Source organism: Scyliorhinus torazame, chromosome 7 (genome assembly GCF_047496885.1).
Source record: "Scyliorhinus torazame isolate Kashiwa2021f chromosome 7, sScyTor2.1, whole genome shotgun sequence".
NCBI classification, from domain to species: domain Eukaryota; kingdom Metazoa; phylum Chordata; class Chondrichthyes; order Carcharhiniformes; family Scyliorhinidae; genus Scyliorhinus; species Scyliorhinus torazame.
In genome coordinates, this window is record NC_092713.1 from 194,877,439 (window position 1) to 194,901,336 (window position 23,898).

At 43.2% G+C, this 23,898-nt stretch overlaps 1 protein-coding gene across 1 annotated transcript in view; it reads left to right on the top strand.

Moving 5' to 3' along the window:
• LOC140426764 (dedicator of cytokinesis protein 2-like) overlaps positions 1–23,898 on the top strand; it is a 1,003,703-nt gene that overhangs the window by 268,602 nt on the left and 711,203 nt on the right. The window contains exon 20 of the mRNA XM_072511919.1: positions 6,858–6,947. Within this exon, the coding sequence (XP_072368020.1) occupies positions 6,858–6,947 (90 nt within the window). The remainder of the gene's footprint in view (positions 1–6,857; positions 6,948–23,898) is intronic.

The window sequence follows — 23,898 nt, forward strand, 5'->3', positions numbered from 1 at the left end:
GTGAAATTGTAAAAATAAATCATAGCCATCACTATCCTCGAATTTCTCTGTTCTACGACACAAATTGTAAACATGTTTTCTTGCCATCCTCCCATGACTTCTTTGCAATGTGGTTCTTAACTCCAGTTCACCTTCAATCAAAATCCAGCAGTATTTTATACAATAACTGGTTTGGAGTCAATCATCACAGGTCAGGTATTCCAAAGCTGTGAGTCGTGACCCCCAATGGGAACCCAATGATCACTCATTGGCTCCAATGAGCTCTCCTTCCCCCCAAGGCAGCAGTGGTGACTTGTGGGGAGGAGAGTACCCAGTCTGGAGGCTCTGGCACGACAACCCTGGATGCATTGGATTGATGCTGTCAAAAAGCAAGGCGATGATGGTGAACCCAAAGAACCCTTTACCATCATACCACTTTCAATGACGGGTTTGAGTGGGCCTGGGATGTTTATGCGCCATCTTAATGCAGGTGGAGGCTGGCAAGTGTAACTTGGTGACTGCCTGGGGATTGGGAAGAGGGGTTAGTGTGTCAGCGTTTAGGGGGGGAAGGGGTTCTTTGTGTGTATGCATGTGTGTGGTGGGACCAGGGCCGGGAGGTAGTGTGTGTGTTTACATGCATATATGCATGTATACACACGTACATATGCTTGTGCATGTGTACGTGCACATGCGTGTGTGTGCTTGTGGTGGGGGAAGAGATGCTGATTAAAATGTGTGCTGTGGTTGGATGGGGGGAGAGGGAATTCCCATAGGAATATGGAGAGCTGGCTGAAACCTACATAAGTACATAAAACAATAATATTTTTCTTGCGTACTTTGAAAACATAGATTTTCATATTTATCTGATGTATAATAATATTATCTATAATACGCAAATGTAATAATTATATGCTGATTGTTACCATGCGGCTTTATTGCTGTTTTGTTTTTGTTTGCGTCTGGGGATCCTGTTAAAATGGGGTCACGTTGGAAAAAAGTTCTACAAGCACTGCCATAAATTATCTGCCATGTGAGGGGGAGCCCGGATCTGGAAATAATTTTCATATGAGGAAAGATTAAGCAGACTGAGCTGTTATTCTCTGGAGTTTAGAAGAATGAGAGGTGATCTCATTGAAACGTAAACACATTTTACAGAGTTCGACAAAGTAGATGCTGGAAGGTTGTTTCCCTTGGCTGACCGGTGGAAGGGGCGGGGGTTGTCTAGAACCAGGGGACACAGTCTCAGAATACAGGACAGGTCATTTCGGACTGAGGTGAGGGGGAATTTCTTCATTCAGAGGGTGGTGAATCGTTGAAATTCTCTGCCATAAAGGACTGCAGATGCTTAGTCACCGAGTATGCTCAAGACTGAGATCCAATAGATTTCACATGTTAAAACGTCAAGGGATACATGGATGTTGCAAGAAAATGGTGTTGAAGTAGAAGATCAGCCATGGTCTCAAGGAATGGAAGAGCGAGTTTGAAGGGCCAAATGGCCTGTCTCTGCTTCTATTTCTTATGTTCTTAGGCTAATTGGTCCTCTTCCTGGGAAAGTTGCAATTTTTCATTCAGTACTCCTCCCAGAATCGAAATTTGAGACGTAAGAGAATTTAATGTTCCCCTTGGAGATGAGCTAGGAAGTGGCCGGTATGTCATACAATCAGTTGGGAATATGCTGTGTTGCCACCCTACCCACACTGATTAAGTCTGGACGGGAAGGATCAACATAATCTTTCTCAACTGGAGGTCAATTAAGGTCTTTAAATGGCCACTCCTCAGATACTGAAACTGTCTGTAACGATATGCATCAAGACCTGGGCAACAATTAGGCTTAGCCTGAACAGTGACAGGTAACATTTGTGCTGCACAAGTTAGAAAATAAACATCTCCAACAAGAAAGAATCCAACTGTCTCCAATGAATCCAATGGCATTACCATTGTTGAGTCCCTCACTTTCAACATCCTGGGGCTTACCATTTATCAGAAACAGAACTTGACGAACCATATAAGACCACACAAGACCAGATCAAAGGCTGGGAATTCTACAGTGAGCCACTCACCTCCTCACTCTCCAAACCTTGTTGACCATCGACAAGGCACAAATAAGGAGTGTGGTGGAATACTTTCCATTTGCCTGGATGAGTGAGCTCCAACAACACCCAAGAAGCTGGACACTATCCAGGACACAGCAGCTCGCTTGATTGCTACTCCTTCCACAAACAGTAACTCCCTACGCCACCGATGCACAGTGGCAGCAGTGTGTACTATCTACAACCCGCATTGCAGCACCTTACCAAGCCCCCTTTGACAGCACCTTCCAAACACATGACCTCCATCTCCAAGTAGGACAAGGGCAGCAAATACATAGGACTACCACCACCTGCAGATTCCCCTCCAAATCACTCACCAGTCTTAAATTATATCGCTGTTCAATCACCGTCACAGGCTCAAAATCCTGGAACTCCCTCCCTAACAACACTGTGGATGTAGCTACACCATATGAACTTCAGTGGTTCAAGAAAGTGTCTCACCATCAGTTTCTCAAGGGAAACCTGGAATGGGAAATAAATGATGGCCGCACATTCTTCTCGTGTCTGCATGGGTTTCGCCCCCACAACCCAAAGATGTGCAGGGTAGGTAGATTGGCCACGCTAAATTACCCCTAAAAATACTTGGGTACTCTAAATTTATTTTTAAAAATAAATAAATGATGGCCTAGCTAGTAATGCCCATATCCTGTGAAATAATAATAAAAAGGTGCCTTAGTCCCGATGACTTCTCAGAACCAGGCCAGGTGTTGGATTTGGAGGTAGGAGAGCACTTTGGGGACAGTGACCACAATTCGGTGACGTTTACGTTAATGATGGAAAGGGATAAGTATACACCGCAGGGCAAGAGTTATAGCTGGGGGAAGGGCAATTATGATGCCATTAGACGTGACTTGGGGGGGGATAAGGTGGAGAAGTAGGCTGCAAGTGTTGGGCACACTGGATAAGTGGAGCTTGTTCAAGGATCAGCTACTGCGTGTTCTTGATAAGTATGTACCGGGCAGGCAGGGAGGAAGGCGTCGAGCGAGGGAACCGTGGTTTACCAAAGAAGTGGAATCTCTTGTTAAGAGGAAGAAGGAGGCCTCTGTGAAGATGAGGTGTGAAGTTTCAGTTGGGGCGATGGATAGTTACAAGGTAGCGAGGAGAATGCTGAGACCCAGGCTAATAGAATAGATGGCATTGAGGTACCTAGGGAAGAGGTGTTGGCAATTCTGGACAGGCTGAAAATAGATAAGTCCCCGGGTCCTGATGGGATTTATCCTAGGATTCTCTGGGAGGCCAGGGAAGAGATTGCTGGACCTTTGGCTTTGATTTTTATGTCATCATTGGCTACAGGAATAGTGCCAGAGGATTGGAGGATAGCAAATGTGGTCCCTTTGTTCAAAAAGGGGAGCAGAGACAACCCCGGCAACTATAGACCGGTGAGCCTCAAGTCTGTAGTGGGTAAAGTCTTGGAGGGGATTATAAGAGACAAGATTTATAATCATCTAGATAGGAATAATATGATCAGGGATAGTCAGCATGGCTTTGTGAAGGGTAGGTCATGCCTCACAAACCTTATCGAGTTCTTTGAGAAGGTGACTGAACAGGTAGACGAGGGTAGAGCAGTTGATGTGGTGTATATGGATTTCAGCAAAGCGTTTGATAAGGTTCCCCACGGTAGGCTATTGCAGAAAATACGGAGGCTGGGGATTGAGGGTGATTTAGAGATGTGGATCAGAAATTGGCTAGCTGAAAGAAGACAGAGGGTGGTGGTTGATGGGAAATGTTCAGAATGGAGTTCAGTTACAAGTGGAGTACCACAAGGATCTGTTCTGGGGCCGTTGCTGTTTGTCATTTTTATCAATGACCTAGAGGAAGGCGCAGAAGGGTGGGTGAGTAAATTTGCAGACGATACTAAAGTCGGTGGTGTTGTCGATAGTGTGGAAGGATGTAGCAGGTTACAGAGGGATATAGATAAGCTGCAGAGCTGGGCTGAGAGGTGGCAAATGGAGTTTAATGTAGAGAAGTGTGAGGTGATTCACTTTGGAAGGAATAATAGGAATGCGGAATATTTGGCTAATGGTAAAGTTCTTGGAAGTGTGGATGAGCAGAGGGATCTAGGTGTCCATGTACATAGATCCCTGAAAGTTGCCACCCAGGTTGATAGGGTTGTGAAGAAGGCCTATGGAGTGTTGGCCTTTATTGGTAGAGGGATTAAGTTCCGGAGTCAGGAGGTCATGTTGCAGCTGTACAGAACTCTGGTACGGCCGCATTTGGAGTATTGCGTACAGTTCTGGTCACCGCATTATAGGAAGGACGTGGAGGCTTTGGAGCGGGTGCAGAGGAGATTTACCAGGATGTTGCCTGGTATGGAGGGAAAATCTTATGAGGAAAGGCTGATGGACTTGAGGTTGTTTTCGTTGGAGAGAAGAAGGTTAAGAGGAGACTTAATAGAGGCATACAAAATGATCAGGGGGTTAGATAGGGTGGACAGTGAGAGCCTTCTCCCGCGGATGGAAATGGCTGGCACGAGGGGACATAGCTTTAAACTGAGGGGTAATAGATATAGGACAGAGGTCAGAGGTAGGTTCTTTACGCAAAGAGTAGTGAGGCCGTGGAATGCCCTACCTGCTACAGTAGTGAACTCGCCAACATTGAGGGTATTTAAAAGTTTATTGGATAAACATATGGATGATAATGGCATAGTGTAGGTTAGATGGCTTTTGTTTCGGTGGAACATCGTGGGCCGAAGGGCCTTTACTGCGCTGTATCGTTCTATGTTCTATGTTCTAACCCGTATAAATTGATATGAATTTTTTACAAGGAAATATTTGAATTACCCAATTATTAAAATTAAGCCATGCAAGTGACAAGTGGGATTTCAGTGCAAAAATCAAAATGAACAGATAATTTGAATTAAATAACTTTGAATCAAAAGTGTACTGTAATTTTACATGATATGTTTACAGATTGTTAACACATTTGAGATCAGGCCTTTTATGACCGCCAGAATTAAATGAAACAAATTTTTAAAAAAAATATGCGAGGCTGAAAAATTCCACTATTTTAAATGTTTGCAGCAATAAACACATCACGCTCAACGTCATTTGCTGCTCGTCTCCTCAGACACTAATTAGTAAAAACATTGTTTTTTGCTGCAGACCTGCAACCTCAAGTCTGTTGGATAATGTCACATTACTTTGATTGATCCCTTTTCAGAAAGGGACCGACTTGATATTTTTTCTGAATTTCTCTTCACACTGTTCAACTGCTTCATTTTTCATCAAAGCTGTTGGCTTTTCAAATCCCAAGTTTTGTATCTAATTAATCTTTGTCTCACACTCCCATTCTTGTGTCATTCTGAAGTAGGACCCATTGTTCTCACCTGGGTAGGCACTACTGCTGCAACAGTGAAAATATTGAGAGCTGCACCAGAGTAACGGCCCATTCCTCCTGTAGATACTGTGCCCATTCAATTGGTCCATGATTATGCTTGGCAAAGCATTGCAGTGGTCTGCCATTGCCTTCTGTAGTCTGGCTTACCAGGAAACTCTTCCACTCCTCCCGCCTGCCATCAGGCATATTGGATGGACTCTCAGGCTGCCAATCAACCTTTTCAGCCATGTTACGAATGCACCTTCCATGGCCATCGAGCCCTGGAGTAAAATTGATTTTCAGTGCATCAAGTTATTACCCACTGCCTGAAAGTGAGGTGGAAACATATTCAGTAGCAACCTTCAAAATGGAATAAGATATATACCTCAAGAGGGCTATGGGGAAAGCTACGAGAAGTGGAAATAATTGGAGAGAACTTTCAAAGACCCAGCAATGACAAGATTGGGGGAAATAGCCTCCTGCGGAGCTTTTTGATTCTATGACCACACATTGGTGGCAGCATCTGATAGAGTTCCTTTGGTAAATTTGATGGTACACATCCCACATACTTCACTCTCTAATTAAAGTATCTTTTACTCACAAATTCCCAGCCTGCGTTCCTTGGGCAGAAACTCCTGTGCCTGAAATACTAAATCTACAAATTAAGCACAGGATGAGATCAGTTTGATAATGCAGATAATGCTTGCTAGCCCATAATGAGTTAACTCAATGATTTTTCCAAGCTGGAAGCAAGTGGGGGAATTGAGACCAAAGGGAGTATAATCAGGAAGCATTTTCGTTTTGCATACACTCGTGGAAATGTGCAATTCTCTCAAGAGGTTGTGAATACTGATGCAATTGGAGCTTTCAAAACCTAGATCAGTTGATTTTTGTTCGGTAAAAAGGAATAGAGTTGAGTACAGTTCAGTCATGATCTGATTGAATAGCGAACAAAGCTTGAGGGACTGAATGGCATATTCCTATGTGTAAGATTTCGATGCCATTTACTTAGTCAAGTAGAAAAGTCTTATGGAAATCTCTGGGTGAAATTTTCTGCCCCACCCCTCCTCCGCCCTGCGTGGCGTGTTTTCTGGTGGTGGAGGCAGTTCATCATTCACCACCGACAGCATTGTTTGGTCCCCCTGAGATCTGTGACGTTTGTTTGTATGGTTCGTCTGCTCTGCCACTGAGAAACCTGACACGGCGGGGGGGGGTCCCTATTTCACCAGTGGAGAAGGCCAGAAAATTCCACCATACAATTAATTTGGTTCATTATTTTGGGAGATGGACATTACCTACATGCTATTATTGGGAAGTGCTTGCAAGCCTAGTTTATTATTTCCAGGTGACATGGTTCCTAGCTTTGGAAAATTTTGGAAATGTGATGATTCATTTCTTAGATGTCGCTAGGGATAAAGAGCCTTCAATGTCAAAATAAATTAATGTCTCATCTATCCTGTTACACAATTACAGTTCCTCCAAGACACCCTAGATGCACTCTTCAACATCATGATGGAGCATTCCAAAACGGAGAAGTACGACATCCTTGTCTTTGATGCTTTGGTAAGGCACTTTTACTTTTAACAACGCTGCTATTTTTGTTGCTTTATATTTTTCCACTCCTCCCTTGTGAGTATGAAATACTGGAAGGATTGGGAAGCTTATTTACAGTCTGGCTTCTATTGCATTGTCCATCTTTATAACAGCAGATAGGGTGATAGAAGATGGAGGCGGTGTAGTGGTATTATCACTGGATTGGTAATCCAGAGACCCAGGGAAATGTTCTGGGGACCCGGGTTCAAATCCCACCATGGCAGATGATGAAACCTGAATTTAATTAAAAGTCTAATGGTGACCATGAAACCATTGCCGATTATCATAGGGAAGGAAATCTGCTGACTTATTCCTGCCTTTATGTGACCCCAGATCCACAGCAAAGTGGTTGACTCTTAAAATGCGTTCTGAAATGGCCGATCAAGGGCATTTAAAGGGATGGGCAATAAATGCTGGCTCACACATCCCATGATTGAAGTAAAAAAAACAACAACAGACAGTGAGGGCTGGCACCTTGACAAATTGATTGCAAGTATCCCGCTGGATCCTCTGGCCTTCAGTTCCTGGGTCAGGATTTGAAACCTGCATCTTCCAGCCCAGAGGTGTGAGCACTAACACTGTGACAACAACTCATTCTAACTCTAATATAAGTTGAAAAATCTGTTAAAGGGAGCTTCGTCCTTAATGATCCATTTTCCCATCATTCATTTGAGCAGGTAAGGAAATCATGTCAACCCCTGCCCGAATGCCTGCTGTGTGCCGGCATTGGGCAACATTGCCAGTCTCGTGTGCACAGCCAGAAAATCCTCTCACAAATCTTAGCTTTAGTTGTTAAAGGAAGTGAATTGTTTTGCTTTTAAGACAACTTATTTGGTGTGACGTTTCCAAAGCGTTGCAATCAGACAAGGCCATTCTCCCGATAATGATGCTGATGGACTGGAACTGGACAGAGCTTCAATTAATGATTGGCTCAAGATACTAATGGTAAAGTGTTTTGTCATCCTGTGACATACTGCAACATTTTCCTTTGTCTGCATGCAAAGAATGTGTCAGAAAATATCCGTACATCTCCTTCCTACAGGAGATCATAGAGCTTTAGACGTGGTTGGCCATTAATTGCTTCCTGAACTTGCCTAGCTAGCCACTTGGCTGAAAGAATCCCCATTCTCAGAGATGTACCCACTTGCCCTCAAAATATTGACAAATTCCAGGGGACATTGACAAATTGACAAATTCCTACAAATAACGATACAATCATGGGGACTCCCTGCAAACAAAGACACACCTCTGGAACTCCTGCATTTAATAAAATTATCGGGACTCCCTGCAAATAACGATCCATTCCTGACAGTCCTTGCAAATAATTCTAACAACTCTGTAAATATTGACAACACTCCTCATGATACTACGGATATTTAGCATCACTCCCCAGCTCCAGGGATGTATTGTCCTAACTTTGGAACAGCAACTGTCAAAAGAAAATATTACTGTCATGGTAGAAAATGCATTGTTTTAAAAATTACAACAGCAATAATAACAAACCAATACTTCAACAACAACAAAAAACGTTTAAATTGTTAATGGGTCACGCTGACTACCTAGCTCATGACAGGCAGAATCCTAGAACCTTGTTTAACTTCTGAGAGCCTTGCACTGGAAGATTGAAAAGCCTCAACACCTGTGTCATTGCACCTGAAATGCTGAAAATCATAGAATGTTGACAGGACAGAAATTACCAAGTCTCCTTAGGCAGCAGCTTCTAAACCTATGACTGTTACCATTGAGAAGGACAAGGGCAGCAGATACCCAGGAACAGGACCATCTGAGGGTACCATTCCAAGTCACTCACCATCCTGACTTGGAAATATATTGCCATTCCTTCACTGTTGCTGAGGCAATACCCTGGAACTCCCTCCCTTACAGCACTGTGGGTGTACCTACGCCTCCGGGACAGCAGCGATTCACCACCTTCACAATTGCAATTATGTGTGGGCAATAAATGCTGGCCGAGCCAGTGACACCAGCATCCCGTAAATTAGTTTAAAAAAGCAATTCACTGAGTGCTACTCCTCTGCCTCCACTTCATATGCAGGCAGTGCATTCCAGATCCAAATCACTCACTGCGTAAAAATGTTTTCCTCACGCACCTTTTCTTCTTTTGTCATTCACGCTAAAATGGTGCCCTCGGGTTCTTAATCAAACTACCAATGGGATCAGTTTATCGCTATCCCGAGGAGAACTGTCGCAACTTCTCCAATCTATCTACGTAACTGAAGTTCCTCATCAGGCCCAGGCTATTCAAGGCCTGGGCTTCATTATGGCTCTGGTTCACTTTGTGCTTTGCTGTCTCGGGGGTAGGGTTGTAACATGCAAGTCCTTCCCTTCTTTCATTCAATTGTGGTTAGCACTGTTGCTTCACAGCGCCAGAGTCCCAGGTTCGATTCTTGGCTGTGGGGTGTCTGCACGTTCTCCCCGTGTCTGCGTGCGTTTCCTCCGGGTGCTCTGGTTTCCTCCCACAAGTCCCGAAAGACATGCTTGTTAGGTGAATTGGACATTCTGAATTCTCCCTCAGTGTAGCCGAACTGGTGCCGGAGTGTGGCGACTCGGGGACTTTCACAGTAACTTCATTGCAGTATTAATGAAAGCCTAATTGTGACAACAATAAAGATTATTATAATTATTATTGGTGCCAAATTTGGGAATTTTTCATCGCATATTGGTGCCCTGTTGGGATTCGTTAAGACTACCGCCAAATCATCTCACATAACCGGCTCGCAGAGCAGAATTTCAAAGCTAATGGCTGAACATGGATAGATTACCTGTCCTTTGTAAGAAAGTGTCCATTTACCACACATTAGTTCCACTGCTGAGAATTGAACCTGTCTGCACAAAGGGGATTGACTTAAAATGTTAGTGATGAAGGCAGTGAATACTGTAACTCAAAACTGTACGGAGAGCACATTAAATGAAAATAACTGACTCTCTAAAAAGTTCTTGTCAGTTTTTTAATTGGCTTCCTTGTGCCCAGATATTTAGTTGTGTGTGTGGGGGTGGGGGGCTATTACTCTGCGGCTTGAAACTTTGATCATTTATCAATGAAATGAATGTCTTTTGGATTCAGCAAAAGACCAACTTCCTGCAAAATAAAGATAATTAATACTCACATAAAAAGGAGATGTCCTGTAAATGTAATGATGCTTGGCCATCTAGTTATATAGCTCAATTAATTGCTATAATGATGGATTTTCAGTTGCAATCAAATATAATTATAAAAGCTTTGCGTATTACTCATTGGGGTGAGTGCAATTTCTGGTGTCGAATGAAGCCACCCCCAAGAAGGAAGAACATAGAACATAGAACATAGAACGATACAGCGCAGTACAGGCCCTTCGGCCCACGATGTTGCACCGAAACAAAAGCCATCTAACCTACACTATGCCATTATCATCCATATGTTTATCCAATAAACTTTTAAATGCCCTCAATGTTGGCGAGTTCACTACTGTAGCAGGTAGGGCATTCCATGGCCTCACTACTCTTTGTGTAAAGAACCTACCTCTGACCTCTGTCCTATATCTATTACCCCTCAGTTTAAAGTTATGTCCCCTCGTGCCAGCCATATCCATCCGCGGGAGAAGGCTCTCACTGTCCACCCTATCCAACCCCCTGATCATTTTGTATGCCTCTATTAAGTCTCCTCTTAACCTTCTTCTCTCCAACGAAAACAACCTCAAGTCCATCAGCCTTTCCTCATAAGATTTTCCCTCCATACCAGGCAACATCCTGGTGAATCTCCTCTGCACCCGCTCCAAAGCCTCCACGTCCTTCCTATAATGCGGTGACCAGAACTGTACGCAATACTCCAAATGCGGCCGTACCAGAGTTCTGTACAGCTACAACATGACCTCCCGACTCCGGAACTCAATCCCTCTACCAATAAAGGCCAACACTCCATAGGCCTTCTTCACAACCCTATCAACCTGGGTGGCAACTTTCAGGGATCTATGTACATGGACACCTAGATCCCTCTGCTCATCCACACTTTCAAGAACTTTACCATTAGCCAAATATTCCACATTCCTGTTATTCCTTCCAAAGTGAATCACCTCACACTTCTCTACATTAAACTCCATTTGCCACCTCTCAGCCCAGCTCTGCAGCTTATCTATATCCCTCTGTAACCTGCTACATCCTTCCACACTATCGACAACACCACCGACTTTAGTATCGTCTGCAAATTTACTCACCCACCCTTCTGCGCCTTCCTCTAGGTCATTGATAAAAATGACAAACAGCAACGGCCCTAGAACAGATCCTTGTGGTACTCCACTTGTGACTGTACTCCATTCTGAACATTTCCCATCAACCACCACCCTCTGTCTTCTTTCAGCTAGCCAATTTCTGATCCACATCTCTAAATCACCCTCAATCCCCAGCCTCCTTATTTTTTGCAATAGCCTACCGTGGGGAACCTTATCAAACGCTTTGCTGAAATCCATATACACCACATCAACTGCTCTACCCTCGTCTACCTGTTCAGTCACCTTCTCAAAGAACTCAATAAGGTTTGTGAGGCATGACCTACCCTTCACAAAGCCATGCTGACTATCCCTGATCATATTATTCCTATCTAGATGATTATAAATCTTGTCTCTTATAATCCCCTCCAAGACTTTACCCACTACAGACGTGAGGCTCACCGGTCTATAGTTGCCGGGGTTGTCTCTGCTCCCCTTTTTGAACAAAGGGATCACATTTGCTGTCCTCCAGTCCTCTGGCACTATTCCTGTAGCCAATGATGACATAAAAATCAAAGCCAAAGGTCCAGCAAGCTCTTCCCTGGCCTCCCAGAGAATCCTAGGATAAATCCCATCAGGTCCCGGGGACTTATCTATTTTCAGCCTGTCCAGAATTGCCAACACCTCTTCCCTACGTCCCTCAATGCCATCTATTCTATTAGCCTGGGGCTCAGCATTCTCCTCCACAACATTATCTTTTTCCTGAGTGAATACTGACGAAAAATATTCCTTTAGTATCTCGCCTATCTCTTCAGACTCCACGCACAATTTCCCATCCCTGTCCTTGACTGGTCCTACTCTTTCCCTAGTCATTCGCTTATTCCTGACATACCTATAGAAAGCTTTTGGGTTTTCCTTGATCCTTCCTGCCAAATACTTCTCATGTCCCCTCCTTGCTCGTCTTAGCTCTCTCTTTAGATCCTTCCTCGCTACCTTGTAACTATCCATCGCCCCAACCGAAACTTCACACCTCATCTTCACATAGGCCTCCCTCTTCCTCTTAACAAGAGATTCCACTTCCTTGGTAAACCACGGTTCCCTCGCTCGACGCCTTCCTCCCTGTCTGACCAGTACATACTTATCAAGAACACGCAGTAGCTGATCCTTGAACAAGCCCCACTTATCCAGTGTGCCCAACACTTGCAGCCTACTTCTCCACCTTATCCCCCCCAAGTCACGTCTAATGGCATCATAATTGCCCTTCCCCCAGCTATAACTCTTGCCCTGCGGTGTATACTTATCCCTTTCCATCATTAACGTAAACGTCACCGAATTGTGGTCACTGTCCCCAAAGTGCTCTCCTACCTCCAAATCCAACACCTGGCCTGGTTCATTACCCAAAACCAAATCCAACGTGGCCTCGCCTCTTGTTGGCCTGTCAACATATTGTTTCAGGAAACCCTCCTGCACACACTGTACAAAAAACGACCCATCTATTGTACTCGAACTATATCTTTTCCAGTCAATATTTGGAAAGTTAAAGTCTCCCATAATAACTACCCTGTTACTTTCGCTCTTATCCAGAATCATCTTCGCCATCCTTTCCTCTACATCCCTAGAACTATTAGGAGGCCTATAAAAAACTCCCAACAGGGTGACCTCTCCTTTCCTGTTTCTAACTTCAGCCCATACTACCTCGGAAGAAGAGTCCCCATCTAGCATCCTCTCCGCCACCGTAATACTGCTCTTAACTAGCAGCGCCACACCTCCCCCTCTTTTGCCTCCTTCTCTGAGCTTACTAAAACACCTAAACCCCGGAACCTGCAACATCCATTCCTGTCCCTGCTCTATCCATGTCTCCGAAATGGCCACAACATCGAAGTCCCAGGTACCAACCCATGCTGCCAGTTCCCCTACCTTGTTTCGTATACTCCTGGCATTGAAGTAGACACACTTCAAACCACCTACCTGAACACTGGCCCCCTCCTGCGACGTCAAATCTGTGCTCCTGACCTCTATACTCTCATTCTCCCTTACCCTAAAACTACAATCCAGGTTCCCATGCCCCTGCTGCATTAGTTTAAACCCCCCCAAAGAGCACTAACAAATCTCCCCCCCAGGATATTTGTGCCCCTCAGGTTCAGATGTAGACCATCCTGTCTGTAGAGGTCCCATCTTCCCCAGAAAGAGCCCCAGTTATCCAGAAATCCGAATCCCTCCCGCCTGCACCATCCCTGTAGCCACGTGTTTAAATGCTCTCTCTCCCTATTCCTCATCTCACTATCACGTGGCACGGGCAACAACCCAGAGATAACAACTCTGTTTGTTCTAGTTCTGAGCTTCCATCCTAGCTCCCTGAAAGCCTGCCTGACATCCTTGTCCCCTTTCCTACCTATGTCGTTAGTGCCAATGTGGACCACGACTTGGGGCTGCTCCCCCTCCCCCCAAAGGACCCGGAAAACACGATCCGAGACATCATGTACCCTTGCACCTGGGAGGCAACATACCAAACGTGAGTTTCTCACGCTCCCACAAAATCTCCTATCTGTGCCCCTGACTATAGAGTCCCCAATTACTAATGCTCTGCTCCTCTCCCCCCTTCCCTTCTGAGCAACAGGGACAGACTCCGTGCCAGAGGCCCGTACCCCATCCCCCCCACAAGTATCCAAAGCGGTATACTTGTTTCTCAGGGGAACGACCGCAGGGGATCCCTGCACTGACTGCTTTTTCCCAGTCCCTCTTACAGTTACCCACCTATCTCCAATCTTTGGTGTAACTAATTCCCTGAAGCTGCTATCTATGACCCCTTCTGCCTCCCGAATGATCCGAAGTTCTTCCAACTCCAGCTCCAGTTCCCTTACTCGGTCTTGGAGGAGGTGGAGATGGCAGCACTTCCTGCAGGTAAAATCAGCAGGGACACTAACTGCATCCCTCACCTCAAACATCCTGCAGGAGGAACATTGCACTCCCTTCCCTGCCATTCCTCTAACTTTCTACCAAGATCTGGCTAACAACTAAATTAAATTTTTTATAAAAAATAATAATAATTTAATAAAATATGGTACTTACCTCAGACCAATGGGTTTTATTATTAGGTTAGAGGAGGAGGGCGGGTGGGAGACACTACACGTGTAGTGTCTCGGGTTTCCTCTCCACCAGAATTTATTGGTGAAGGTCTTCCCAGACGTCCGCGGGTCGACTTCCTGTTCCCGCCTAAAACACTAATTAAAAAAAAAAAAAAAATTTCTCAGCTCCTGCTGAAATTGACTAACCAGCCAGCTCCACTCCCGCCAAAATCGACTGGCCTGCCCCTGCAAAGACAAGTGCTTTTAAAGGACAGACTTACCTCCCAGCAACCACTTCCGCACTGCTCCCGCTGAAACTGACTCACCAGCTGATTCTCCCGCCGAAATCGACTGGCCTGCCCCTGCAAAGACAAGTGCTTTTAAAGGACAGACTTACCTCCCAGCAACCACTTCTGCACTGCTCCCGCTGAAACTGACTCACCAGCTGACTCTCCCGCCGAAATCGACTGGCCTGCCCCTGCAAAGACAAGTGCTTTTAAAGGACAGACTTACCTCCCAGCAACCACTTCCGCACTGCTCCCGCTGAAACTGACTCACCAGCTGATTCTCCCGCCGAAATCGACTGGCCTGCCCCTGCAAAGACAAGTGCTTTTAAAGGACAGACTTACCTCCCAGCAACCACTTCCGCACTGCTCCCGCTGAAACTGACTCACCAGCTGATTCTCCCGCCGAAATCGACTGGCCTGCCCCTGCAAAGACAAGTGCTTTTAAAGGACAGACTTACCTCCCAGCAACCACTTCCGCACTGCTCCCGCTGAAACTGACTCACCAGCTGATTATCCCGCAGAAATCGACTTTAAGAAACCACCTTTGAACCCGGGTTGAATCCCTAATCTGTGCCCATTATAAATTCAGATCTAGTATCAAAACCGTCTTGAGTTCAGTAGGTGTCAGTCAGATGCCTGTTATGGGTGAGGCCTTTTCAGAACCCCAAAATGTATCATGGAGTTCAACCAACCTCTCCCTTTAATGGATTTGTTGCTTTTCCGAGCACACGGCTTTTTCCCTAGGTGTGGGATTACAATTATGGACACGTGGGTTTTTAAACACAAAACACTGTTTATTCCATGAACTCAACTTAACATCTTAAATAAACATTGGATCTCTTAACACCCCTTACTTCAAAGATAACTCAGAAAATATTGCAACAGTAAATAATTCCTTAAAATGTTCCTTCAAACTTCCAAGAGACTTAACACCTTTAAACAAAATCACATCAGATTAAAGGCTTCACTATTATACGTTTAAATCACCCAAATGATCCAGAGATAGTCTTTCATGGCAGAGATCCAGCTCGCTGCAAAACACAGACACACACCCAGCTCTTTTCCTCCAAACTGCAAAACTAAACTGCAAAATGGCTGACCTGAGCTCAGCCCCACCCACTCTCTGACATCACTGTTTTCTTAAAGGTATATTGCTTAAACATCCATGTCTTAAAGGTACTCTCACATGACACCTCCCCCCAAGAAAAAAACCCAAACCATCAACTTCAAGATGGTTTAATTTTTCACTTTTGCACCATCCACTAAGAAATGTACACAGTAAATATACCTTTTCGTTTTTTTAAATAAAAACAACACATGCAAACAGGTATAATAATATAGTCCATTTTTCTTTGTTCTTCTTCCTCCAACGAAATCCTTCTCGATTGACAGTCTCTTTGAACAAAGTCTCTGCATGATCCATCCATTCCTCTACTCCCCGGCATTTCTCTTCAGAATAAGATAACTTAGTTCAATCTGGCCACAGAGCCCCTTGCAATTCTCCAATACAGGAGCATTGGTGATCACAGCTTTCAGGCAGTCAAATGCCTGTTGAAAGTCCGCTGTCCATTGACATTTTTTAGGTTTCTTTAGCAAGTCCATCAGTGGAGTAATCACGCCACAAAACTTTTGCACAGCTGTTCGATCGAATTCATTCATGTTAAGAGATCGCATTACCTCCCTTCTTCTTGAGGATGTCGGAAACTCCTCAAGGAAAGTGATTCGGGCTTCTCCAAATTCACTTTCGGCTAGGTTCATCACTAAACCTGCCACCTGAAGTCGATCGAAGAACTCCAGACGATGGTTTAAATGTTCTTTCCATGTCTGGAAGTTGGAAATAAAAGCAGATTGTCCCAAGTTCTCCATGCAATCCTTCAATGGTTGGACAGGATAAGAGTCCATTCTTGTAACTATATTCACCTTTCTATAGTCCACACACAACTGTTGGGTACCATCTGGTTTAGGTACCATCACTATGGGTGAGCTCCATTGGTTGCAACCCACTTCAATTATGCCATTCTTCAGCACACTCTCAATCTCTCTGTTAACCTGTGCCAATTTTAAATGATTAAGTCTATATGGATATTGTTTGATTGGAACAGCATTGCCCACATCTACATCATGTATAGCCATTTTAGTACTTCCCAATTTATCTCTACAAACTTGCCCATGTGATATCAATAACGCTTTCAGGTCAGTTCGTTTTTCCTCTGGAAGGTAACTTAACAATTCATCCCAATTTTTAAGAACATCCTCATTTTCCAATTTAATTTGAGGTATGTCAAATTCACAGTGATCTGGATTTGGTTCATCACTTTGAGTTAGAATCATTAATACCTCCTTTTTCTCTCCTTCCCTTTCAAAGTACCTGTTAAGCATATTCACATGACACACTCGGTGAGACTTCCTTCTATCTGGTGTTTTTACCACATAATTCTCCTCACTTAATTTCCTTTCAATCTGATACGGTCCACAAAACTTGGTTTTTAAAGGCTCCCCTACCACTGGTAACAACACTAAAACTTTATCCCCACTGGCAAAACTACGAACTTTGGATTTCTTGTCTGCTACCCGTTTCATCACATTTTGTGCAACTTTCAAATGTTGTCTAGCCAATTCACCTGCTCTATTTAACCATTCCCTAAAATTTGACACGTAATCCAATAGTGCAATTTCCGATTTCTCACCCACCAATTTTTCCTTAATCAATTTAAGTGGTCCTCTTACCTCATGACAAAAAATTAGTTCAAAAGGACTAAATTTGGTCGACTCATTAGGTGCATTCCTAATTGCAAACAATACGAATGGGATTTCTTTATCCCAATCCTCTGGATAATCTTGACAATACGCCCTCAACATTGTCTTTAATGTCTGATGCCACCTTTCTAATTCTCCCTGCGATTCTGGATGGTACGCAGTTGATTGAAATTGTTTTATTCCTGAGCTATCCATAACTTCTTTGAATAACTTTGAAGTAAAATTTGCTCCTTGATCCGATTGAATTTCTGTGGGTAGTCCATATCCAGTAAAGAATTTAAGTAACTCATCCACAATCCTTTGAGCTGTAATATTATGTATTGGAATGGCCTCTGGAAACCTAGTAGACACATCCATTACAGTCAAAAGATATTGATTTCCACTTTTTGTTTTAGTAAGCGGTCCTACACAATCGATTAGGACCCTTGTAAAAGGCTCCTCAAATGCTGGAATGGGTATTAAGGGCGCTGGTTTTATCACTGCTTGAGGTTTCCCTATCACTTGACATGTGTGACATGATTGACAAAATTTAACTACATCTTTATGTAGTCCAGGCCAATAAAAAAAATTCTGGATTTTAGCTTGAGTTTTCCTGATTCCCAAATGACTTCCCATTGGTACCTCATGTGCAACTCGCAACACCTCCTTTCTATACCCTACCGGCAATTCTACTTGATGAACTTCTGCCCACTTTTCATCCGCCTGCATATGTACAGGTCTCCATTTTCTCATCAAGACATCACTTTTACGGTAATAACACTCTGGTATACTCTCAGATTCCTCTTCCGTATATGCTTTCTGATATATCTGTTTTATTTCTACATCTTTCTGTTGTAACTCTGTCAATTTTCCTGAACTAAAAATATCCGCCTCATCCTCCACTTGTTCTTATTCTTTTTCAACCATCTGATCAAAAATCGTTTCTGATAATTGCACTTCAACTTCATCTTCACTCTTTGATTTCTCCTCTTGTCTTAACCTGTGACTTTGCCACCTTGTTACTACACAATCCAGAAAAATCCCAGGATATCCGTCCTTCAACATTTCAGTTGTCTGATTGTCCACTGGCTTATCAACCACAGTCGGCATCACTCCCACCTGCGACCCAGCTATATTATTACCCAAGATAAACTGTATTCCTGGACAAGATAGTTTCTCTACTACTCCTACTACCACTTCACCACTCTTCACTGGACGTCCCAACCTTACCTTATATAATGGAACGCTACTCATCTCACCCTGAATTCCACATATCACCACCTTTTCTGGCAACATTCTTCCCAAACTACATAATTCCTCATCTCTTACCATTAAAGATTGACGAGCCCCTGTATCTCTTAAAATTGTGACTTCTTTACCCGCTCTTCCTGATACACATGAGTAAACTTTACCCAGACAAGTAAATTCTTTAAAGACATTCTTTAAAGGGGCTGTTTAGCACAGGGCTAAATCGCTGGCTTTGAATGCAGACCAAGGCAGGCCAGCAGCACGGTTCAATTCCCGTAACAGCCTCCCCGAACAGGCGCTGGAATGTGGTGACTAGGGGCTTTTCACAGTAACTTCATTGAAGCCTACTTGTGACAATAAGCGATTTTCATTTCATTTCATTTCATTTCATCTGGCACCTTCTTCACAATTACTTCTTGAACAGGCTGTACAATCGTTTGCACCTCCTTCGCTTCCCTTGGGCTTTCCTTTACCACTCTAACAAACCCCACTGTCTTATCCTGTTTTACCACATCAGCCTTCCCAGTGCTTTTCTTCAACCACCAACACCGTGACTTTACATGGCCTAGTTTATTACAGTGAAAACATTTGAAACTTTTCATTACTTTTCCACCCTCCTGGATTTATTTTTTAATCTGAGGTACACTCTCTTTATTGTCTTCCAGCAGATCACCTTTACCTTTACCACTTGAGTAGTTCTCTTGTCCCCAGTTTCTATCCCTCACCGGCTGAAACTTATGTCGGAAACCAATCTTTGGTATATGAACTAATTCATAATCATCTGCCATTTCCGCTGCTAATCTCACAATTTCAACCCTCTGTTCTTCCACATGCATTCTCACTACATCAGGAATTGAATTTTTAAACTCCCCCAAAAGTATAATTTCTCTGAGAGGTTCATACGTTTGGTCTATTTTCAAAGCCCTTATCCACCTATCAAAATTACTCTGTTTGAGCCTTTCAAACTCCATGTATGTTTGACCAAACTCTTTCCTTAAATTTCTAAACCTTTGTCTGTGAGCTTCAGGCACTAGCTCATATACACTTAAGATGGATTTCTTCACCTCCTCATACGTTCCAGATACTCCTCCAGTAGTGATGCAAACACTTCACTAGCTCTACCTGCCAGCTTTGTTTGAATCAGTAACACCCACATGTCCTGTGGCCATTTCAATTGTTTAGCTATCTTCTAAAATGAAATGAAAAAGGCTTCCACTTCCTTCTCGTCAAACCTTGGCAATGCTTGGACATATTTAAATAGATTCCCACCAAGCCTTCGACTATGACACTCTTTCTCACTATCCTCATCACTATCCTCCAACTGTACGTTTCCCTTTACGTCTGCCAATTTTAACTGATTGTCATGTTTCATGGCCACTTTCTGAAGTTCAAACTCCCTCTTTTTATCTTTTTCCCTGATCTGTATCTCCCTTTCTTTTTCTTTTTGTTCTGCTAGGGCTATTCTTTCTTTTCTCCTTTCTTCACTCTCCTTTTCTTTTTCCTCTCTCTCTCTTTCTCTTTCTTTTTCCTCTCTCTCTCTTTCTCTTTCTTTTTCCTCTCTCGCACTCTCGTATTCAAGCCACTTTAATTCTTTCTCATGTTCCATTTGTTTAATTTGCAACTGAATTTTTGCCATTTCCAATGAGTCAAACTCTATCTCAGGCAACTTTAAATGCTTAACCGCTGCCATAATTACCTCATCTTTTCGCATTTTGTCAGGTAATGTTAACTGCAATGTTCTTGCCAAATCTAACAGTCTGCTTTTCGTTTCTGTCCGTAAAGTACTACGTGTGACATTCTCCACCCCAAAAAACTTTTGAGCCTCTGAAAGAGCCATTGTTCACAACACTCTCCCTACTTCAACTAAAATACCACACCGGAAAAGCAACAATCCTTCACTGTCTTTAAGTTCACAAAAGCAAATCCAATAGATAGACTTTTATCCCCCTCAAGCCCCCAATTGTTATGGGCGAGGCCTTTTCAGAACCACAAAATGTATCATGGAGTTCAACCATCCTCTCCCTTTAATGGATTTGTTGCATTTCCTAGCACACGGATTTTTCCCTCCGTGTGCGATTACAATTATGGACACGTGGGTTTTTAATCACAAAACACTGTTTATTCCATGAACTCAACTTAACATTTTAAATAGACATTGGATCTCTTAACACCCCTTACTTCAAAGATAACTCAGAAAATATTGCAACAGTAAATAATTCCTTAAAATGTTCCTTCAAACTTCCAAGAGACTTAACACCTTTAAACAAAATCACATCAGGTTAAAGGCTTCACTATTATACGTTTAAATCACCCAAATGATCCAGAGATTGTCTTTCATGGCAGAGATCCAGCTCACTGCAAAACACAGACACACACTCAGGTCTTTTCCTCCAAACTGCAAAACTAAACTGCAAAATGGCTGACCTGAGCTCAGCCCCACCCACTCTCTGACATCACTGTATTCTTAAAGGTACATTGCTTAAACATCCATGTCTTAAAGGTACTCTCACATGACATGCCACATTTCTTTTGTGCCAGGGTTCATTTGTACTGTCCAATATTGATCCCGATAGTAGCTTAACTCGGGGACTTTCATACCCGTTTGGACAAACAAGCTGGATATTTTATCTTCCACGCATGTTGTACGTGTGACTCCAATTGTTCCACAATTGCATTGTAAATGCACCTTGTGTGATGAGTTGGGAATGAGGCCAGAATTGTTAAATTGTTCTATGCCATATGAAGAGCATCATTTACTATCAGATTCATTTACTTCAATCTTGTTTTTGGCTGGTGTAGTGATCTCTATGTGTGCATGTACACAAGGGGTTAATGTGTAATCAGTAGCACCACATGATCACTAGAAGGCCGGACCAACAGGGGAATAAAAGGCAGCCACATTGGGGTTCTCTCTCTCTGGGGTGCACTGTGATCAAAGCAACAGCAGACTAGTTTAGATTGCCAGTGGAGTTACGCATAGTTACCATAGTTAGATCTTGTTATCCTTACCACTAGTATCAAAGTTAAAGTAATGAACTCATGTAAATATTGTTGTAGTTACTCAATAAACCTTTTGTTACTACTGGAAGAGTTTGAATATTCTTCATCGGGATTCAGAATACCTCATCACTAACCAAGGATTGAGTAGCACATGTTACCTACCACACAGATAACAAAACATGGTACCAGACGAGTGGCTTTAACAGAACTAGTTAGATTAGGTTAGACAAAAAGAGAAGAAAAGGAGAAGACTGGACATTCGACTGTGGAAGACTTCGCAGCAAATGGATCCTCGACGACTAACTATGGGACTCATTGGACCTCTAGGGCAGCTGGAAACAACCGGTACTTTAAGTTATGACTGGAAAAGATTTGAACAGATATTCCAAATATTTATTGCAGCTAATGGATTAAGCACAGTCTCTAACACAACAAAATTAGCACTACTACTCTCTGTAGGAGGGCAAGAAGCTAGAGAAATCTATATTTGCTTTAATTACTTAGAAGGTGAAGACAGCACCAAAATAGAAGTGATTCTCAAAACATTTAATGAACACTGTAAGAGTCACTCTAGTGAGATGCTGGAAAGACTTAACAATTGTCATAAATGCCAGAGAAACGGAGGGCCCATCACTGATTTTATTACAAATCTCAAAATTAATACCACAAGGCTGTGATTATGCTGATTTCAGAGACACTGTGATAATGAATCAATTAATTTCTGGACTATCTGATAAAGATTTGAGGGAAGAACTATCACAAAATAAGCATCTAACTCTAGAAACTGCTATACAAAAATGCCTTGCTTATGAACAAAAACAAAATCAATACTATGAGTCTTTACAAACACAGAATCAGTGTCTAGAAAACAAAATCGGAAAAAACGGCGCCAAAACTTACCACGAGGCAGAGGCATGGTTGAAATAGAAGAAGACGGAAGTGCTGAGCGGCAGCCATCATGAGAAAGGAGCCGCACATGCGCAGTTGTGCAAAGAGCGCACAGTAAAGGAAACTCTAATTGCGCATACGCATTAGATTCCTACGCATGATGTCACGAGCGTCATGGCATCAGAGGACCAGGACCACGCCCACTTAAAAGGGAAATGCACGAAAATGAACAAAAAATTTTACCGCTGCCAAACCCAATTTTCTTGCCTCAAAAGGCGGTGCCTCAACTTACACCAGCAGTTGAAAATAACTTCCACAACACCCTGGAACAAGCAGTCTTCACCACCTAAAATGAAGAGCACAATGAAAAATCTGAAACCAAAGAAGATGATTTGTTCATTGAACATGAAGAGAATGATAACAACTCTGAAACAAAAAGGGACGATTTTCTATCGAACAATACACACAATACTGCTCAGACATGGCTGAGTTATTCGGATATGCTGATCACAGCATCAGCAACAAGGTTGAAAAGCTCAACACTTCTCTTCTCATGGAAGATGAATCCAATACCATGGTGCCATGGCAGATCGTTGATACATTGGATGACAGCAATACCCAAGACGAAGACGATGCTACACAGAGAGCACAGAACAATTCCATTGAGAGAGCACAGATCGATTCTAGATCGAGAACACTGCACGACTCCACAAAGAGAGCGATGACAGACTCCACAGAGAGAGCGATGACAGACTCCACAGAAAGAGCGATGACAGACTCCACAGAGAGAGCGATGACAGACTACACATTGAGAGCGCTGAAGGACTCCACAGAGAGAGAGATGAAAGACTCCACAGAGAGAGCGACACAAGCCTCCACAAAGAGAGTGATGCAAGCCTCCACAGACAGCTCGGTGACAGGCTCAAAAATGGAAGCAAGCAAACACTCCATAGCACTCCACACTGAATGTCTACCCACTGTATGTGAGACAAGTGACAAAGAAATCACAATTCCCATACAGGATGTGCAGGATCACAGTGAGACTGACAATCTCAGCTCGTCTGCACAGAAGCACTCAATAATCAGACGACGGCTACTTATGAGTCCAGAGAGACCATGTCAAATGGAATCGTGAAGATTTTGACTCCAAAAGAGGAGCAAGAGTCCAGAGAGACCACGTCAAAAGAAATCCTGAAGATTTTGACTCCAGAAGAGGAGAACCAGAAACCAAAGGTTATTCAAATGAACCAGAAATAACTCCAGAAGATGAGTACAAAGAGATCACAGATGATTCAAGTGAACTAGAAATGACTCTAGAAGAGGAGTACCAAGGAAGCAAAGCAGAGGAATCAAATCCACCACAAATGACTGATGTCAACAACATCAATGCAACATCAGATCATTCTCACAATTCTCAAGAAGAAACGCTCAATGTAACAGATACCACAAAGAACACTAACGCCAATAACTGTGACTATGACTCACATCATTCAAACGG